The following is a 17,795-nucleotide window of genomic DNA, read 5'->3' as shown; positions in this document are numbered from 1 at the left end:
AAAACTTTAGACCCTACAAGTCCACTCAGTCTTACTTCTTGGATAGCCAATCGCTAAGACAAATAAGTTTGTTTTCATTTACGAGAGATAATGCTGCCCACTACTTATTTACAGTTCTGTCTCATAGATAGGAAGCAGGGGATGAATAAGATCAAGTAATCCCCTCCCCCCAAAAAAGAAGAAAGTAGGGGGAGAACCAAAAATTACATCAGAGATTTTTTTTTAAAAAAAAATGCTCCTCACTAGTATTATTTCTGAACCGGAATGGCAAAAAAATCAGGTTTAAACTGCTCACAAACCATCTGAGAAATCAGTTTTAACTAAGATATACCACATGAAGTTGATCAGATTCACCAAATTACAAACTAACGAAGTATACACAATTGAGACTCAATAATTCTTCCTTGTTGACATGCAAAAACCAGTAACTCTCACAAACCACAGTGGCATTACAAACCCTGCTTCTCAGCAAAGAATTAGCTGCACACCTTAGGGGGAAGAAGAAAGGTAGGCAAATCTACCCTCAAGCTGTTTGCTCTTCATTCCTATGGAATGAACTGCGAAACCAGGTTAAGCAGCAGACTCGGTAATTTCTATCTTTGTACAGACAAGAGTAAATGTTATTATGTCCTCCATGTTACTTATGATTTCAATACTGGACTGAATAGCAAGCATGAGGAAAGAGAGCATAATTTTTTCCTCCTTGAGATTTCCTTCCTAAAAGAAAAGAAGAAGTATGCTTTCAGTTATAAATTTAAAAAGCGGAAAACCAAAACATTATCCCACCCACAATTCAGTAGCAGGGAAGAGGTGTAAATGTATTCTAAGAAACTTTTTATAACCCAAAGTACTGATCAGTTTGGATTTTAAGGGCTCCCTAGGACCAGTTTCTCATTATGTAAAAAACATTGTGATCTTCACAAAAATGTAACATGAAAAAGACATGAGTGAATTTAATTAAAACATTTTTTGCACAATTTCCACTGCAAGATGACAGTGCCCTACAATTTCTGGATCAAACAAACAAAAGTTCATTTTTAACAAGATTTGATGGCTCCATGGTCTGGCATTGGGATAAAGAAGATTCGTCTCTAAATCACTGACTCTAGCATAGTCCAGGAAAACAGTAATCAAAAGTCATTCAGACAGCTGTTCGGTGGCCTACCTTAGGAGTTGGTGGCTCTCATTAGTTGACAGTGATCAGGCCCACACATTATAACTAGGGCTGTCGATTAACTGCAGTTAACTCACACAATTAACTTAAAAAAATGAATTGCAATTAAAATAATTAATCGCAATTAATCACAGATTTAATCGTACTGTTAAACAATAGAATGCCAATTGAAATTTATTAACTATTTTGGATGTTTTTCTACATTTTCAAATATATTGAAAATTATAGATAATCAACTATAACACAGAATACAAAGTGTACAGTGATCATAATTTTTTTATTACAAATATTTGCACTGTAAAAATGATAAAAGAAATAGTATCTTTCAGTTCACCTCATACAAGTACCGCAATGCAATCTCTTTATCATGAAAGTGCAACCTACCAATGTAGATTTTTTGTTACATAACTGCATTGAAAAACCAAACAATATAAAACTTTAGAGCCTATAAGTCCACTCAGTCCTACTTCCTGTGCAGCCAATCGCTAAGAGAAAAAAGTTTGTTTACATTTACAGGAAATAATGCTGACCGCTTATTATTTACAATGTCACCTGAAAGTGAGAACAGACATTTGCATGGCACTTTTGTAGCCGGCATTGCAAGGTATTTACATGCCATATATGCTAAACATTCGTATGCCTTCATGCTTTGGCCACCATTCCAGAGGACATGCTTCCATGCTAATGATGCTCATTAAAAAAAGAATGTGTTAATCAAATTTGTGCCTGAACTCCTTGGGGGAGAATTGCATGACTCCTGCTCTGTGTTTTACTCACATTTGGCCATATATTTCATGTTATAGCAGTCTTGGTTGATGACCCAGCATGTTGTTCGTTTTAAGAACGCTTTCACTGCAGATCTGACAAAACGCAAAGAATGTACCAATGTGAGATTTCTAAAGAAAGATACAGCACTCGACCCAACATTTAAGAATCAGAAGTGCCTTCCAAAATCTGAGAGGGATGAGGTGTGGAGCATGCTTACAGAGTTCCTAAAAGAGCAACACTATGACGCAGAAACTACAGAACCCAAACCACCAAAAAGGAAAATCAGCCTTCTGCTAGTGACATCTGACTCAGATAATGAATACGAACATGCGTTGGTCTGCACTGCTTTGGATCATTATCGAGCAGAATCCATCATCAGCATTGATGCATATCCTCTGGAATGGTGGTTGAAGCATGAAAGAACATGAATCGTTTGCGCATCTTACACGTAAATATCTTGCAACGTCAGCTACAACAATACCATGGGAACGCCTATTCTCACTTTCAGGTGACATTGTAAACAAGAAGGGGGCAGCATAATCTCTTGTTTCTCTTTGTGACTGGCTGAACAAGAAGTAGGACTGAGTAGACTTACAGACTCTAAAGTTTTACATTTTTTTATTTTTTGTACATAACTCTATATTTGTAAGTTCAACTTTCATGATAAAGAGATTGCACTACAGTACTTGTATTAAGTGAACTGAAAAATACTATTTCTTTTATCTTTACAGTGCAAATATTTATAATAAAAAATAAATATAAAGTGAGCACAGTACACTTTGTATTCTGGGTGGTAATTGAAATCAATATAGTTGAAAATGTGGAAAACATCCAAAATATTTATATAAATGGCATTCTATTATTAACAGCACAATTAATCGCGATTAATTTTTTTAATCGCTTGATACCCCTAATTACAACTCCTACCCCAAAACTAGCACCCTCTTTTGGCAACATCAGCAGAAAGGGCAAGGATGAATTTGTCATGGAGACTGCCTTCTGCTAGGCAAAGATTAGCGTTAACATGTCAGTGTCCTGTCTACACACACACCACACTCCCAAAAAAAACCAAAAAGTTGTAAGACTAAATATGACCAAGAGCAGTTAAAGCAAAGGACTGGGACTCAGGAGATCTTGGCTCTTTACACAATACAACCATGGGCAAGTTGCTTAACCCTGTTCTTAGTTGCCGTGTCTGCAAAAAGAAGATAACACTAACCTACCTCACATGAGGGTGCTGTAGAAGTGGAAAGTATTTTAAGCATCCATACTGATTTCTCCCAGTGAAGCTAAAGGATCAGCTGAGTTTTATTGTCATTTTCTATTTATTTAGAACTCTGTGGTTATAATTCTTGTTCCTTCCTGAAACACATCTTCAAAAGATTTTCACTACAAACCTAAGTGTATGATTTCAGCCCACTTGCACTACAATCCATTAAACATTTATTTGTAACAATCAAATTATGCAAGTACAGTTTGTGGTATAAGATCCTGTAAAGATACCTGGACTATTCCTTTATAAAAGTTTTCAGCATCCTTTTGGACTACTAGATACACTGGTTTTCAGTTTTCACACTGGCAACAACATCAAACTAATTATAGTTATGGAGCAAAAGAGAGGAAGTGTCTCCCTTCAAGTAACATTGCATTTCTAGCTAATCAATAGCAGAAATGGCACTCTGAAGTGCTTAATAAATCCAGTATCAGAGTAAAATATATTTGCAAAATATATTTGTCCAATATTTGATGCCCAGTCTTCCAAGCATGCTAGGTTCCTACAATCACCAGGAATTATGGCATCTTTTCCACTTTTTATGTGTCTGAGTTTTTCTAGCCTTTTAAGTTAGTAGTCACCACTTAGGAAACCTTTTGTCTGACTTCCTGGCTGACACCCATTTACCTAGAAACGTGGGTTGGAATGGCAGTAGGCATTTCTTTCCAGAGCAAGACAATTACTATTAAGATTATAGATTGGAGACGTCAATATTTTTCTTATGATGGGAATACAGAAGAAGGGAAAAAAGCAACTTTCCTCAACTCACATCAGAGGTGTGCAAAATACAGCCCACGGACCGCATCCGGCCCACGGGACTGTCCTACCTGGCCCCTGAGCTCCCGGCTGGGGAGGACAGCCCCGGCCACTCCCACACTGTCCCTCCTCCCCTGCACCCATGACGCCGCGCGAGCAGTGTTCTGGGCGGCGGGGCTGCAGGCTCCTGCAGGGCAGAGCGACACTGTGTCTAGCTCTGGCTGGGCAGCGCAGCTGCCAGACATGCTGATCTGAGCAGCATGGTAAGGGGGCTGGGGCCAGGGGTTGGATAAGGGGCAGGGTGTCCCAGGGGGCAGTCAGAGGACAGGGAGCAGGGGGCGGTTGGATAGGACAGGATGTTTGGGGGGGTGAGGGGGAGGCAGGGGACAGGGAACAGGGGGGCATTAGACAGGGGGTGGGGTCCTGAGGGGGCGGTTAGGGGACAAGGAGCAGGGGGATTGGACAGGTCGGGGATTTTGAGGGGGGCAGTCAGGGGGCAGGAACTGGGAGGGGGCGGATAGGGGTCGGGGGCCAGGCTGTCTGCAGAGGCACAGCCTTCCCTACCCGGCCCTCCATACAGTTTCACACCCCGATGTGGCCTTCGGGCCAAAAGGTTTGCCCACCCCTGACTCACATACACATTTTCATCCAGTGCAAAGATTCCACACAGAGACTTTCCATGCTGCTCCTGCTCCTCAATTTGCACTTTATATAGCACTAAGCCACTAAAGGCTGTGAATTATTTAGAGACTGGTGTATGTCTCGGGCACCTTGTGAGGCATGAGAATGGTGGAAGAATGCTTCAGCAACCTGAGTTCACTAACAGTCTACTGATGCACACTCTGGAATAGCTAATTGCTGTTGGAGTAGATCACATTAATTTGAATTGTAAACTTTTTTTATTACTAAATAAAATGTCTGTATGCACGCAGCTTCTAGCTCAATTTTCAAAGGTTAGGGATACTTCATGGGATTACAAAACAGAAATGCCATAATGTCATATGTGATGCCCTTTTGTTTGGTGATGAAATCTCAGCTATGTATCATTGGAAGTTGGTGCATGACTGTGACCTAACTAAAAAAGGACCATCCAACCAATCGGTGCCCAGAGCTATACTTGGATACAGATTCTGTGAATGAATGGGTAACAGCACAGATCTGCACTGTAGCTGGAACACTAAAAGCCTGCTTTATCTTCTGCCATTCCACTTTACTGATATGAACTATTAGTGTTTTCAATAATTTCAGGATATTTTACTGGTTTAGTTAATATACACATATACACAAACGTACATACATATGCTGTATATCTGAATGAGGGAGGCACCTCCCTTTATTAAAAGACTGAGATGAGGAATGGCTACCAAACACACACAAAAAAACCCTGAAACGGTAACGTGCAAGCTCAACTGTCTGACTCTTCCATGCAACCAGTCCTTTACAAATGACACATCTATAGACAATTACCCCTTTAGTTCAGTCTCTCTGTATAACATTACTTACTGTGGAAACTATCTGCACCTAGAACATTAAAGATTAATGTTAAATCTTTTAAGATTTAACTTGGCTTAACTATTCATGCTGTTCTTGGAATTTCCCCGGTAAGATTTATTTTCAGTTCTTTTCTGATACTGTAGGTGTATTTATTTCTGAAACTAAATATTGAGTCCTGGACCCTGATATATTAAAGCTCACTTCTTTGTACTGTACTTAATACAATCCCTAGAGCATGGACACTTAGTGATCTGCACTGAGAATCTTGCATACATTCTTTCTCAGTATTCAGCAACTTATTTCCTAAATTCATGTCCTCGCTTGGTCTGGATACTGTTTTCTTGCTGTTGGTCTTTGCCAGTCAGACTTTTTATAGACATTAGAACAGCAAATAAAAGGTGGATATTGAAAAACTTCCCATAACTTTATTAGTAACAGCTGTTCACACAATATAGTGTTGAAGTGTGAGAATAGATCTTTTCTGAGAGTTATTCCGCTTAGCAGGGCAAGAAAAAATGCTCAGTCTTTATAGTATTCAGTTATTGTAACAGAGTTAATTACCACTAATCACACATTTACCTTATAATGCTATTTCACACTTTCCTGGGATTCATTTTGCCATGATCACCACTTTATTCCAAAAGCAATAATAGCTTTCCTCTGAAACCGTCACTGCCATCATCCACAAACAAAAATAATTTGAGGGAGCCTATGAGAGTGAGACCATTAGTTCTAAAAAAGGCAGCATTCCCAAATATCCTGAAGCAACAGGTTTCACAGAGCAGCCTTTCCTCCCCTCCCCCAGATACTAATTTAACATTGTTAACTGCAGTGTTGTTGTAGCTGTGTAGGCCGCAGGATATCAGAGACAAGGTGGGAAGAGGTAATATCTTTTATTGAACCAACTTCTGTTGGTGAAAGAGGTGAAAGACCTCTCAGTCCTCATCCTCAAAGAAAATCTGCACAACACCTTCAAAAGACGAGCCTGGGAGCGTAAATTCATAACTTTGCTAGACACTAATAATCATCAATTTGACAGAGACACTGGATTTATGGCTTATTACAACGATCTGTAACCCACTAACTGCCCCTTTTTTTTGCCCTAAGACTATAGAGATGTTAACTGGCTACTTTACTTTGAATGGTGTCTTATAATGTGTTAGTATAATTACTTAGGCTAAACAATCTGTTCCACCTTGTATTTAGCTGTGATGCTCAGAGTACCTTTCTCAGTCCAGAAGAAGAGCTCCGGGTAAGAACAAAAGCCTGGCTCTCCTTCACCCACAGAAGTTGGTCCAATAGAAGATATTACCTCTCCTGCCTTGTCCCTCTAACATGGTTTATGTTCTTTAATGCAAGATGTGCATTTTGCAGTTCTTTGGCCTCTTGACATGTAAATAAAATTATGTCAGTGGGACTTACATGTGCATTTAGGACATGAGCCAACTCCCATTGATTTGAATGGGAATTAGATCACTGTAACAGAAAAATTACGGATACTGCACAGTCTCCTTGTAAACAAGAGCTTCCTTGACAGTCCATTAAAAATTAATAATACATTCATTTTAAAGTAACATCAGCAAAATTGTGCCTTTCTTCTTACCAGATACGACATATATTCCTCAAAAGGGATAGTCATATTTATGCCCATCAATACAGCTCTGCATCCATAATAAAATAAAATACTAATACAAATATTTTTTCCAAAATAGGCTCCGTCTTCCAGCTGTACTTGTAAGACACAGCCTGATGAATATTAAAGTATTTTTCCTTTTAGTTGTAAACACATTTTGTAGTATCTGACTGAAAAAAATATGCAAATGTCCAGCAGGGATTTAAAGAGGCCATTAAATACAAAACCTAAATCACACTTCTGTCTAAAAATGTTTTACTTGTTACTTGTAACAAGTGACACCCAACACCAACACAGAAACTAAACACAAATATTTTTTCATGATTTGTTTGTTTGGTTTTTTTACACTTTCTGCATTTGACAGCCATGTGTGTAGAATCAATTTCGCTATTTACCTGAATAATCAGTTTCTCCTGTTTATGTGGATCTTTCAGAAAGAAATAGGGATGAAAAAAATCGTTAAAAGTAAAACAGGACTGTAAAACCAGTCCCATTTGGCTGGGATCTCAGGAGTAACTATAGTATTTGAAACTAATTTTAACTAATTTTTAAAACTTACTACTAACAATACTCCGCATTTACTGCATATGAGGCTTTTCATGTTGAACAGATTTGAAAATCGTTACCTAGTAAATCATTAAATAATTTAATACTATCGTCCCTACTTTTTAGTTAGGAAAACTAAGGAAAAGAGATGGATCAACTTAAAAGAAAAACAAACAAACCTGTGGCACTGTGTGCGCAGGATTATAAGGATTACTCCAACCCCATGCTCAAACTATAGGGACTTTATTATAGAAATACAGACAAAGCAAACCTCCTCAAAATGCAGTTCAATGCCTTCTGCCAAATGCTGCTCTTTTGAAGATAACAGCTACTAAAGTTATAATCTATGTGATCTTTGATGATCACCAGAGCAGCTTAAATAATACCCTATAACATGCTTTTTAAATCTATTTTTTAAAAACAGAAGTCTTTAGATGGATCTGGCTGTGGGAGGAATTACTTACCTCTAGACTTCTGGTCACCCAGGACCAACCATTTTTAATCTACACCAATGACACTCTCTCTCTCTCTCTATATATATATATATATATACACACACACACAATTTCTGTTTAAGAATCTCTTTCAGTTGTTTGCCTTATTCTGGCCAGCCAGTCAAATCTGAATTTGGGCACAATTTGTTTCTGAGCATCTTAGTCACTGAAATAAGCATACTATGAAAAATAAACAATGTGTGGCTGAAACAGCAAGATTTCAATAGTTAGGCCAATTTATGTATAAACAGGAAATTCAATTATGTGAGATTTCTCCCAAATCTCATATTTAATACTGTTCACATTCTAAAGTGCCTATATCTCAGCAATATAACACACCGATTGCTATTTACTGCATCGTTTTGTACAAGGAACTGCAATACTGTCATGTTCTATTTCAATAAACCATGTGTAGCAGTTAAATTACATAAAAAATAAGTTTCAGAGTAAACAGCCGTGTTAGTCTGCATTTGCAAAAAGAAAAGGAGGACTTGTGGCACCTTAGAGACTAACCAATTTATTTGAGCATAAGTTTTCGTGAGCTACAGCTCACTTCATTGGACTAACAAATTTATTTGAGCATAAGCTTTCGTGAGCTACAGCTCACTTCATCGGATGCATTCCGATGAAGTGAGCTGTAGCTCACAAAAGCTTATGCTCAAATAAATTTGTTAGTCTCTAAGGTGCCATAAAAAATAAGGGATCCAGATTGTATCTGTCAGAGATGATAGTGCTACCATACACCAGTGTAATCCACTCTTGATTTAATGGACTCACCTCCTCCTTAAACACTTTAGTGAAGGTCAAACATCTTCATTATCTGAAAGTCCTAGATTTTCCATTTGGATCTCTAGTTTAACTGACTTATGTATCAAACTGCATGTTACCAGATAGATCTGCTACTGGATACTCATCTAAGGAGGTTCAAGAATGTTTTTCCAGTTAAGGTTGGCTGCAATTTATGCTCACTCAACTGGCTTAATTTCCACATGTTTCAGTTGATAGCATATGAAGAATGCAAGTGTTTTGCTAAAATCACCTATATTTTTGAAACCTCACTTCATTTTAGAGACCTGCTATCTCAAATGCAGAGAACATCTAAACCTGGAGAACCATGCTTTCAGGGTGACATAATACCAGCAGGTCTAAATTAAAGCAATGAGTCCCTCAAACATTTAATTTAGCCAACTATCAGAGTTACAGAAGGGCTAAATTTTGTTCTCAGATATGCAAAGAAGTTCCCATTGAAGAGAATGGTAGTTGTCTTTATGTACGTATAAGGGTAGAATTTGGCCAATAATGGAGGCCTTTACTTCTTAGGCCCACAGCTGGCTACCACTCCCCAAAGAGAACTCCCACTTTTGACAATGGGAGTGGTATGCAAAGAACCACCATAGCATATGGCACTTAATACTTACAAGATAAACAATAAAATAATTTTATAGTTAACGGTTTCCAATATATTGTTCTAAAACATAATTCCTTCTGCTCAGCCAATAATAAAAGTGTTTTTACAGCCAAGAGCAAAGAATAGATGAATATTAACTTTAAATTCTGAAGAACTGTTATAAGGTTTTACAAAACGTTCAACAGAAATCCAGAAAGAATTTGGAAAACACAACAGATTAAAACCAAATAATTAGAAAACTCAATTTGATCCAAAATGTCCTTAATGTTACAGCTAATTTGTATTAGCGAGAGGACTGTTTTAATAATACATTTCAATACTCAGTTCTGGAGGCTAGCTGTTCCAAATTAAAATTATAAGAAATGTTTTACCTAATTTTAAAAACAGCTCACAGTAGACTGACGTGCAATTTAGTGTCTGAAACTGACATTTTAATATTTAATCACTTAAAGCGTTTACTTTTAAAGTAATCTTTTAAAATTAATCCTACCATGAATTGCAATACAAGTTTGCAAAACAAGCTACAACATTTGAAACTCATTAATCTAAAAGAAAATTAAATTCATAATCACCAGTATACATAATGTACAAAGGAGGCTATACACAATAAGGTGAATGTGATGCAATAACTGTATACTACACAATTGGGAGGGAGAAATATCTTCACATTGCAAAGAAACACTACAATCTCTACAAAGTATGGGGAAAAAATGCTTCTCTTTCCAACCATGACCCAGAAAAATGCTTAATTTTCTCATGTTCTGTATTATACATATGAGTTTGTATATGCTTACAAAATTACATATACACAAGTAGAAGAAAAAAAATAGATCCCACACCTGCTCTTTATAATACATATTGTTCATAATAAAGTAACAAATAAAGTCAAAATAATGGGCTGTTCTGACAGTTTCTGGTAAGCACAATGTCTATTACAGAAATTCATACAATTTTATATTAAGAAATACTTATAGAAAAAGGCACTTTAGAAAATGTCATGCTAGGCCACCCAGGAGCATAAATACCATTTTCAAAAGCACCTAACCCACTTAGGCTCCTAATTCCCAGGGTACTTTTGGAAATGGGACAGAAGACCAAGTAACTTAGGCACTAAAGGTGGGTCAAAGTAGCTTTTGACAATTCTACCCAAAGCCTATATAAAATAAAATGAAACACAATTTTACGTATCGGGGGGAATAGGACACAGTCAACTTGCAATTAATTAACAAAAATAGTTTATGTAATTTCAAATATTACTCCTTCTCTGAATCTCACCAGTTATTATGACTTTATAATGACATTTCCTATTTTTAAAAATTTCTCTCTCTCTCCTTGCTATATGAAAGACCCACACAAACAACAGGGAAAACTGAGTGACTATACAGGAGAAGCAGTGGGAGTGACTAAATACAAACTGCTGTCAAATACACAAAGTAAGCCAACTGAAGAAATAGTTTCCCCCTCAAATCTGTTTCAGTACAGTAATTTTAGACCTGGGTCCTGAGAGCAGCTTTGTTCAGGTAGATCCCTGAACCTGCACTGAACCTCAGTGACTTCAAGGGGAGTCTGCCTGCACAGAGCTCCTTGCAGGATCAGAACCTTAGGTGTTAATTGTGACACCAGTATATACACCATTAACAGTCACAAGCATGATTTTTAAGTTGATAATGTCCTTTAATTAAATTCTACTGTTTTAAAAGTAGTTCAGTAAAGGCTTGTATACACTAGGAATTTCTAGAGTCGTGTCTTTACAGTGGTGCCTATGCCCGCTGTAGACGCATTATTTTGTATAAAGCAAGGATTGCATCAGGGCAACTTCTCTCAGTTTCAAGTAAACTACACCAGTGCAAGCTCACTTTACACTAATGCAGCACATTAACACTGAAGGTTTGCACTGTTGTACCCACATAGAAAAACCCTGAGCTTTCTCAATAGTTCTATAAATTAATAGCTCTCCCGACCCACCTATTCTTGCTGAAACCAACCACCTTTCACTTGGCCTAAAATAATGCCAAAATTAGGGCCCAAGACTGCCATGAGTTACACACATACAGTACTTAACTTTACAAGTGAATGGACCCCACTGAAATTAATGAGATTACTCATTCATTAAGTTAAGCATGTGCATAATTGACGACAGCACTGGGGCCTAACTCTCTGAAACTATATACATTCATAATTTAAATCCCGCCCCTATTCTGGGAGCACACAGTGATTCCCCCCAATAAATTTTCCTCTTCCCTAAAATATTGAGCAAAATCCTGTAGCATTATTTCAAAAAACAAGCAAAATGCAGAAACAACATAGACTTGTACTAAAAGTCGAATATGACAAAAAAATTATTAAATATGTTAAGTCAATTTCCATAAACTAAAGCAAATGCAAGCTTATATACTTTATTTCACCTCTTTTCTGAATCCTAAAATAATCACAACGTGAAATTTAATCAATCAAAACTAGGCCAAAATCAAATAGGCAGAGCAATTTTTACCGCCAGTATTATCTCTCTCTATCTCCCCCACTCCTGATCATTCTTCCACACCCATTATTACAAGTATAGAAGAGAAAACACGTTAATAAAGGAAAATTGCAAATTAATTTAAAAGACTATGTCTGAACATATTCTTTCCCATGTTTTACTTATTTTGATCCAGCTTTAACTCATTTAAAAAACAATTTACCCTGTATCAATAACAATCTTTCTATACAAAACAAGATAGCATATTTGCGCTACAGCAGACAGTACACATCTTCTGCATGTGATTTATTCAGTTTTATAACTCCACATACACCAAGCTCTCGTGCAGACATTTTTAGGCCCTGTTAGTCCAAAGCACAAACTATATCCACCACAGTAACTATGCATTATATTACAATGAACTGGTCATGAGCTTTTTTATTATTATTTTAATTCAAAAGACTTATTTCAGTATCAACAAAAAAATAGAGAAATGTTGCTTTTTGTACATTAGCTATGATTATATGACAATAACTGTTGAGATTAAGGGGAAACTGTATTGCATACTGTAAATTTATTTCTTATCCAATGGGTGGATTCCAAAGATATTCAAGATGCTGTCATTCTCCAACATACTGTAGGTTATTAGTTTCATGTCTTTGTGTGTTGTTGTTCTATGAAATTAGCCTATAATCTGAGTGTAACCCTCCATCTCAGTTTACCTCATTAAATAAAAATCACACTAAAAAAAATAAAACCAGCACCCAGCAACCTTTCTGAAGGCTCACAGAACAATGTAGACATTAAAGCCTACCACCATCAATCTGCAAAGCAACTCCGCCTGTGAGTCGTTTCATTTAGCAGCTTCCTTGCAATTTCTCCCTTACACCCACCCCCAAATGTATTTGCCATTTATGTTCTCTTTTCATCTCTCTGTCACCCACCAAGCCCTATCCCCTCTCCATTTTTGGAAGGCCAGTGTCTCTTCCACATCAAATCACCTACAGGAACCAGAATCTCTGAAACCAGCTGCATATGTATTTGCAATACATGCCCACGGATATATACCATGTAACATCGTGTATTACAGATATCTGTGCGCACACACAAACGTATCTCCACCACCACCATCATCCTGAGAGTCCGAATAATCATGTAGATTGGAAGCACCCGCGGAGCTAAGGCAAGGAAACTGAGTGTAAACTGTGTCCTCCTTCCCTCCCTTCCCCTCCCCCGCACCCACGATCAGATTCCCTTTACTTTCATACTTATCAATGGATTGATACAATGTACACACCGTACCCAGACACACACAGGCCTGTCTACTGCATAAGTGCCTACATGCATGTGCAAGGCTGCACCCCCAATGGGCACCGTGTGTGTGTGTGAGAGAGAGAGAGAGAGAGAGAGAGCAGCAGCCGGGGCTGAGCAGCACCCGGGGCAGCCGGCCGGGCTGGACTCACCCAGCAGCAGCAGCTTGAGCTCCCGGCGGGCGTCCCGCTTGTCCCGGCGGAGCTGCCTCTCGATCTCATCGTTGATCCGCCTGGCTTCTTTGGCTTCCTCGCTCAGGCAGCACGCCATGATGGACTCCAGAGTCATTCTTCCTAACTGGTTCAGACACAACCCCCACCCCCCGAAAACACACACACGCACACCCCGCACCACGGAGCGAGGGAGGCACGCGCCCTCTGCCTGCGAGCCCCCACCCGGGGACAGCAGAGCCAAGGCCGGGAGAGCTCTGGATGCTACACCCAGGGAGGAAGAGAGGCAGAGAAAGGGTCCCCCCCCCGCACCCTATCTCCTGTCTCTGACACTCGCTGGTTCCAACTCCTCCTCTTCTCTAAATCATGCACCAAACAACAGGGAAGCATCTACCAGAGCAGCAGTGCCCAGCAGAGAGGAGCGGCCCCGCACCCCACTCTTTTCCTTTCCTGTCTCCTGCAGCTACAGTCCCCAAACGTCCCTTGTGAATGACACCCGCTGAAATCCCCCCACCTCCCTCCAAAGCAACCAGCCCCTATTGAAATGCTAATCGCGACTAACCCCTCCCCCCCTCCACACACACATTTTCTTGTCTCTTCCCCCACTCCCTGACTTGAAGATCATCAGATGCCCCAGGGGGTGGTTTTGCTTGTTGCCTCTTGGAAATCTCTGAGTTTGCTTTGCTTAAGGTCTTTCAAGTGGACTTTTCTTCCCAGCTTTCTTTGGAGTTGAGGGGAGGGGGGGGTCTATTTGCTTCTGTCTTGCAAAGCAGCTGTTCTTCTCGTCCCTGCCTTTCCCTTTCTGTAAGGAAGCGAGAACGGGTAATGCGAGAGAGGAGGAGGGAAGCAAGAGCTGTGGTGCATGTACAATATGTATCCAGCCAGCCTGACTCTTCAATGGCTCAGCTCCTGGGCGTGTAAGGCAGAAATATGGCGGACCTTCCCTCCCTCCCTCTCTCTCTCCAACCCACGAGACAGAGGAAAATATACAGAAAGGAAAATCTCAGGGAAATAAACCTCCAAACTTACTGAACAGGCTTTCATACAAAGACGAACACCACCACCCAATAGCAGTAATAGAGGGAGGAACAAGTCATTTTGCACACCAAATGGCCGCAAGGAACTCTTTTTTATTTGTCCTATGGGGCAGGGCTGGGTTTTTTTCTAACACAACGTTTCTAGATTTGCTTTTGTTTCCTTGTCCTAGTCCATTTTATTATAACCCTCCATCCTATTGTAAGAAGAGGTGACTTTGTAAATTGGGAAAGAGCGAAATTATAACAATTCCCAGGCGGGAAAAGGGAGGGGGGACCTCTCTCCATTCAGATGGCAATGTAAATTTGGGGAATAAAAGTTTCCCAGGGTCTTCAGGGCATTCCTTGTAACTTTTCATGCCAATGAGTTCCTATGGCGTGCAGAAGAAGAAGGGGGGGGGGGAAAGAGATTTTAACAATGATTATAATAATAAACGAAATGGGTAGTATTCCTCCCTTGCTTATAAGAACCTAATATTCTAAAATTTAAGTCAATGAATCTGTTTTCCTTTTTATTTCTGTAGTAGCAGCTTTGAGGGTATCCGTTGCGATTTAGCTTGCCAAAACCCCAAGCCTCTGGTGTATGTGAATTACCAGACCTTAAGTCAGCACTCCAGAGCCACGGCACATTTTGGACTGATATATGATATGGGTCCTAGCTTTCCTCAGTACTTGACGTTTTAGCTGCATTTTGTCCCATTTCTAGCCCCATTTTAAATTAGCCCTAAAGGAGAAGGTTGAAGTCTCTCCCAGGAAAGCAATGGAAGTCTATGAAGGTTGCTAGGCAGTAAGAGGGGCATCCATATCCTCTTTCTGCATCCCCCTCCCCCCAACTTCATGTGTGGGATGTTCTTTCCTATAGTTTGGCCTTTATTTTGAAAATGATGCTGTGCTCACACCTGCAGCTGCTCATACATGCTGACACACTATAAATTAAACAGTGCCCATCACAAGCTATGATACTGAAAATTAAAATGTAATGATCAAGACAATGACATTGTCTGATTTTGAATAACATAATTCTCATTGCTTCACAATTTTAAAAATACATCAACTTGCTCAAATTTATGCAGCAGGTTTTTTGATATACTGTATAAAAACAGTCACTGCACCTCAGAAGATTTTTAAAGTATGTTTCTTTTTCCTTGTAAACAAAATTAAAGATGTGCACATTTTTAGATTAAATTCTATAATCCTATTTCTAATAAAAGCACTATTATTTCAGTGAAAGCACTTTTTCATTACACTGAAATGGATTTAAAATTTAATAAAAATGCTTTGGGGGCCCTGATCTATGTCTGTGTTGGCAATGAATTTAGCAAATAAAGATATATAATAAAGATAAATAAATATATAGTTAATAGACCCTAACCAAGAAACAAGTGAACAATGACACAGGGTGGAATCCTCTTTGTTCTCACTGAACAACTTCTTTGTGGATCAGAACCTGTTCCCATGAGTGCATAGGAGACAAAAAGGTGGCAAAATGGGTGCACAGGTGGCCAGTTATAAGGAACGTATGCTGGGGGCATGCTGTGTGCTCACCACACTGCTTGCACAGGGTCCCACATGGTGCAAAGGGGTTTGCAGCAAGTCTGGGGGAAGGGTAGAGTATGGCAAGTAGATTTGCACCATCCCAGGTTAACTGATCAAAATCTCTCTGCATATTGAGCACAACAGCCGCCCTTAAGGGCTTGCATTGTAGTAATCTTCCTTCAGAAGAGGAAGTCTGACAGCTTTCTGCAGACTTTATCAGTCCCATATTATACATTCACTACAGGGGGTTGCACGAGTCGCTCCAGGGTCTGAACACTATATACTAAAAATGTGAAACTATCATTTAAGTGTAGGCATTCTTGGGGATATATACTGCATTTAATCTGTATGTGCCTTTTCCGTGGACACTGATTTTTGATGTATGACCTGAGGGCAGTGCCCTCCAATATGTATCTTGGAAAAGACCACAGATTAAATAGAAAATTCTACGAGGTCGGAGTATCTTGCCTCTGCCAGTGATCAGTACCAGATACTTTTGAGGAAAGTATAAAAACTTCATAATGGGCAATTATGCAATAATATGCTTATAGGGTTTCTTTCTAACTCCAAGCAGAATAGTGGTTGACTTTTGTCCTGAAAATGAGGCTTTATATCCCCTATCCCCTGTATATTTTTATCCTAGCAAGTATATTTGTTAATGATGCAATTATTAACTACAAAGATATCTAATCCTGTTGTGAATCCCACCAAGCTCTTTGCCTCAGTATACGAGTTCCATATACATGTTGCGTATAATGGTGATTCCTTTTATTGGCCTAAATTTTCAAAATGTCTAGGGATTTTGGATGTCTGACTAGAAGACACCTTAAGGGGGCCTGGTTTTAAGGAAATTGCTGAAGAACACATCCTCTTTGAATATCAGATTCCTTTAAGGTGTCTCAAATTGACCACCCTAATATTGAGGCACCCATATTAACTAGTCACTTTTGAAAATTTAGTGTCAGTTTTAAATGTGTTGCTTTTCACTTTCATTAACCATCTCTTTCTTGTGTTATAAGAGAGAAAGTAAATATGCATTCAAGATAAACTTTCTCAGTATACCACTGATAATTTTGTATACCTCTATCATAGCACCTCTTACTCATTCTCTAAAATATGTAGTCCCCGTCTTTAAAATCTCTTCTTGTACAGAAATCCTTCCATGCATCTAACCCTTTAGTTGTCCTACTCTGTGCCTCTTCTGTTTGAACTACTTCTTTTTTGAGATGGTTTGACCAAATCTGAACACACTATTCAAAGTGAGCGTATTCCAGACGCATATATAATGTGATTACAGTAGTTTCAGCATTACTCAATATCTCTTAAAACAATGTAACATCTTTGTAACAGATATTGCAATCTCGTGCAGTATTTGGGAACCATTTATTAAATTTATGAATGGTTAATGTATGATTGTGTTCCTCCATGGGGAGGATTACCACAGCTCCTACAGGAACTAAACACAATGAGAGGTTGATTAAGGTGAGTCACTGAGACTAAGCAACTAGGGAAGTACTAACCCCTGCAGTGGTTTGCTTTTACTGATTCAAACTGGGTTTTCTAACGCAGTGGTTTTCAAACTTTTTTTCCTGGTAACCCAGTTGAAGAAAATTGTTAATGTCCAGGACGCACCGGAGCTGGAGATGAGGGGTTTGGGATGTGGGAGGGGCTCACAGCTGGGGCAGATGGTTGAGGTATGGGGGTGAGGGATGCGGAGTGGGGCTAGGGATGAGAAGTTTG

The 17,795-nt window shown here is 39.1% G+C and overlaps 1 protein-coding gene across 1 annotated transcript in view; it reads right to left on the bottom strand.

The window, feature by feature from the left end:
• LOC311520864 (guanine nucleotide-binding protein G(q) subunit alpha) overlaps positions 1-13,970 on the bottom strand; it is a 230,259-nt gene extending 216,289 nt beyond the window's left edge. Inside the window, exon 1 of the mRNA XM_084628732.1 lies at positions 13,468-13,970. Within this exon, the coding sequence (XP_084484858.1) occupies positions 13,468-13,603 (136 nt within the window). The 5' untranslated portion in view covers positions 13,604-13,970. The remainder of the gene's footprint in view (positions 1-13,467) is intronic.
• Positions 13,971-17,795: the final 3,825 nt, after the last annotated feature.

This window comes from Lepidochelys olivacea, assembly GCF_965140295.1.
Source record: "Lepidochelys olivacea isolate rLepOli2 genome assembly, chromosome: 5".
Taxonomy (NCBI): domain Eukaryota; kingdom Metazoa; phylum Chordata; order Testudines; family Cheloniidae; genus Lepidochelys; species Lepidochelys olivacea.
The sequence above is the reverse complement of the archived record's forward strand: the minus strand, read 5'-3'. Positions and strand labels throughout refer to the sequence as shown.